General features: G+C 38.6%; 1 protein-coding gene across 2 annotated transcripts; it reads right to left on the reverse strand.

The window, feature by feature from the left end:
- Nucleotides 1–702: 702 nt before the first annotated feature.
- Nucleotides 703–1,913, reverse strand: LOC114214793 (DNA damage-regulated autophagy modulator protein 2-like). 2 transcript variants are annotated; one of them, XM_028110646.2, is made up of 2 exons: nt 1,333–1,501; nt 720–1,217 (listed from the first exon to the last, which is right to left on the reverse strand). In XM_028110646.2, the coding sequence occupies exons 1-2, from the start codon at nt 1,403–1,405 to the stop codon at nt 763–765; spliced, it is 528 nt and encodes a 175-aa protein (XP_027966447.1). In that variant the 5' UTR covers nt 1,406–1,501; the 3' UTR covers nt 720–762. The 2 variants fall into 2 exon arrangements, with proteins under 2 accessions (XP_087884214.1, XP_027966447.1); XM_088028088.1 differs by having other exon boundaries at nt 703–1,913.
- Nucleotides 1,914–2,446: the final 533 nt, after the last annotated feature.

Below are 2,446 nucleotides of genomic sequence, written 5' to 3' on the forward strand. Positions count from 1 at the left end.
GCCTTCATCTTGCTTTACACTGTGTGTGTGTTTTCAAAGCCCTCTCTGTGGCTCGTATCATCTAGCACTCTGCACGACCTTCTGTCACTTTCTTACAGGATTTTGTATGATTTTCTTATTCACCTTGATTGGTGTCTTTTCTTTCATCTTTTGTATATGTCAGTTCAAAATACAGACTCATCAGAAAACTCCATGTTGGGTCATACTGGTTTCTGCAGGTAATGATTACACCACAAAGTTTAATTTTTCAGAATTTCACAATTTAAAAAAACCCAATATATTCCTTTTTATTGCCTCTGGCCTTGGGGTTATATTTATATTCCCATGAGCTTTTGGAAGTTTATTTTCCTAAAGCCTCAATTACATGTCTACTATAACCAAAGGTTCTTCATTTTTTTTTCTACTACAGATTCTAGGATGGCGTCACTACTTTCTTTCATCTTCAGGAAGACAAGGACTGCATTTTATTTCATATGTTCACTGAAATATTTTGTTGTTGTTGTTGTTGTAGTCCTTTGGTTTTATTTTCTGGGATTAAAAAAAGTATAGGCATAAATGTTTTCACGTGGTCTTCTTGAAGATATCCTTTAAAATAACTTGTGAAATGGCTTTATTTATGTCTCTTGATTATCAGTATTCATCAACATCACTGTCAGTCTTGATTAACTGGTTAAAAATTTCAGAGCAGAATAAGGAACTTTCATGAACTTTTCCCCCAATCCCTGAGAATCATAATCATCACAGATATATTTTATCCCTTCATCATAAATCTCTGGAAAGCAGCCGTGTTTGTTCATTGTTCACAGGGCAAGGAGCAGTGTCATAGAGAGTTAATCCATGTAAATTGGCTTCCACTTGTAAAGGAATTTTCTGAAAATCACGGATGTAAGTCAGGAAAAAACCAAAGAAGGAGAAAGACATAGACCGTTCCGCTGCAATGATGATCGTGTGAAGCACATAACCTCTGTCCTCAGAGTTCCAATGGAGTTTCTGTACGATATCTGTGCCGAAATTCCCACTGTGCAAAAGGGATGAGCAAGTCAGCATGCTAAATGCACTTACTCCACACCAGATAACCACCAGTAGTCTGATCCAGAAGACTTGTTTGCCATGAATTTTGGGCTGCATTTGGTAGGAAAGGATGGTCTGAATGAACATGTATAACGAGCCCATACCAAAGGTGAGCACAGCTCCACATACATGCACAACAAAAAACGCTGTTTTCTGGAAGTTTGCCACAACAGAAAGTCCAAAACAACTCAGTAACCCAAGTACAAGGCCAGCCTTGTTTAATTTGATGATACGACTCTCTTCAGGATTCAGGGCATGAACTTGCTTGTAACGAACATAAATGGTAGCAATGCACAAAACTGCGGCAATATTTAACATAGCCCCAAACAAGCATTTTTCTGGAGCTACTGTACCAGTGTCACTGATATAAGGCAGAGGAGGGTCAACATGGTGAAATGTTATGGCCGTAATGTACGAAAATATGAAAGCAGCAGCTGTCCAAATTACTAGGGCTGAAGGGAGGAAACTGAGACCTTGCTGAAACCACCACATCTCAAACAGGTCTTTGTTGCTTGTTTGCTTGGTTTTATCTTCCTCACTAAACCTTAGGTTCTGACAGAGCAGGAACCAACCGTTTTGTTCACCATTCTATTTCCAGCTCCTGTTTTATAAGCTCATAAGATATTGGTCTTCAAATCTGCACAAACCAGCACCTTTGTAAATCCTGAAATCTTCTCTGCTTTCTTTGAAGATCCATGAATCAGAACAGCAGTTACAATTCTTAAATTTCACAAATGTTTGAATGCTACTGGTAATAAGATTAATTCCTTATACTGTCTCCTCTAAGTGGTGACTGCTTGTTTGCTTGGATGACCCCGCCAGGGCTGGTCGCCACGTCCGAAGACAGCCCGCGGGACCGAGAGAGGGCCTGAAATATTTTTATCATATGAACATCACCATCAGATCCCTCCTCTCTGGTCAGAACTGAGGCTAGTGTAGCACTTCCTTCTTTCTTGTGCTTTTTGAAAGATAAAATCATCAGGAAGGCAAGTCAAGAATGTATTAAATTCTAAGATTGTTGTAGAGATTTTGAACAGATGTCTAAGTACTTGAAGCAATACATCAGTATGACAACTTGCCTCTGTGTCATTTGTATCATTTGATTTAAGAAAGCATTCTCCAGCTCTTCTATTCAGCTAGGCATTCCTAGCACACTCCTACAAATAGCAGTAATCTCTCACTCATGTTTAATCTTCTCCATATGCTGTATGCTGTACTTGTGGATTCCATATATTTGCAGTTTTGACACATGGTGGTACTATATACCCATTTTTATCAGATCTGTTTATATTGAAAAACATATACCATTTCATTGCTTAAGCCAGTTCTATTTCCCCAAATTTCAGGGACATCTAGGAAATTATAGTTATAAGTC

This window comes from Eumetopias jubatus, unplaced genomic scaffold (genome assembly GCF_037043125.1).
Source record: "Eumetopias jubatus isolate StellerSeaLion01/CBP00866 unplaced genomic scaffold, mEumJub1_p1.0 scaffold_1, whole genome shotgun sequence".
NCBI lineage: Eukaryota > Metazoa > Chordata > Mammalia > Carnivora > Otariidae > Eumetopias > Eumetopias jubatus.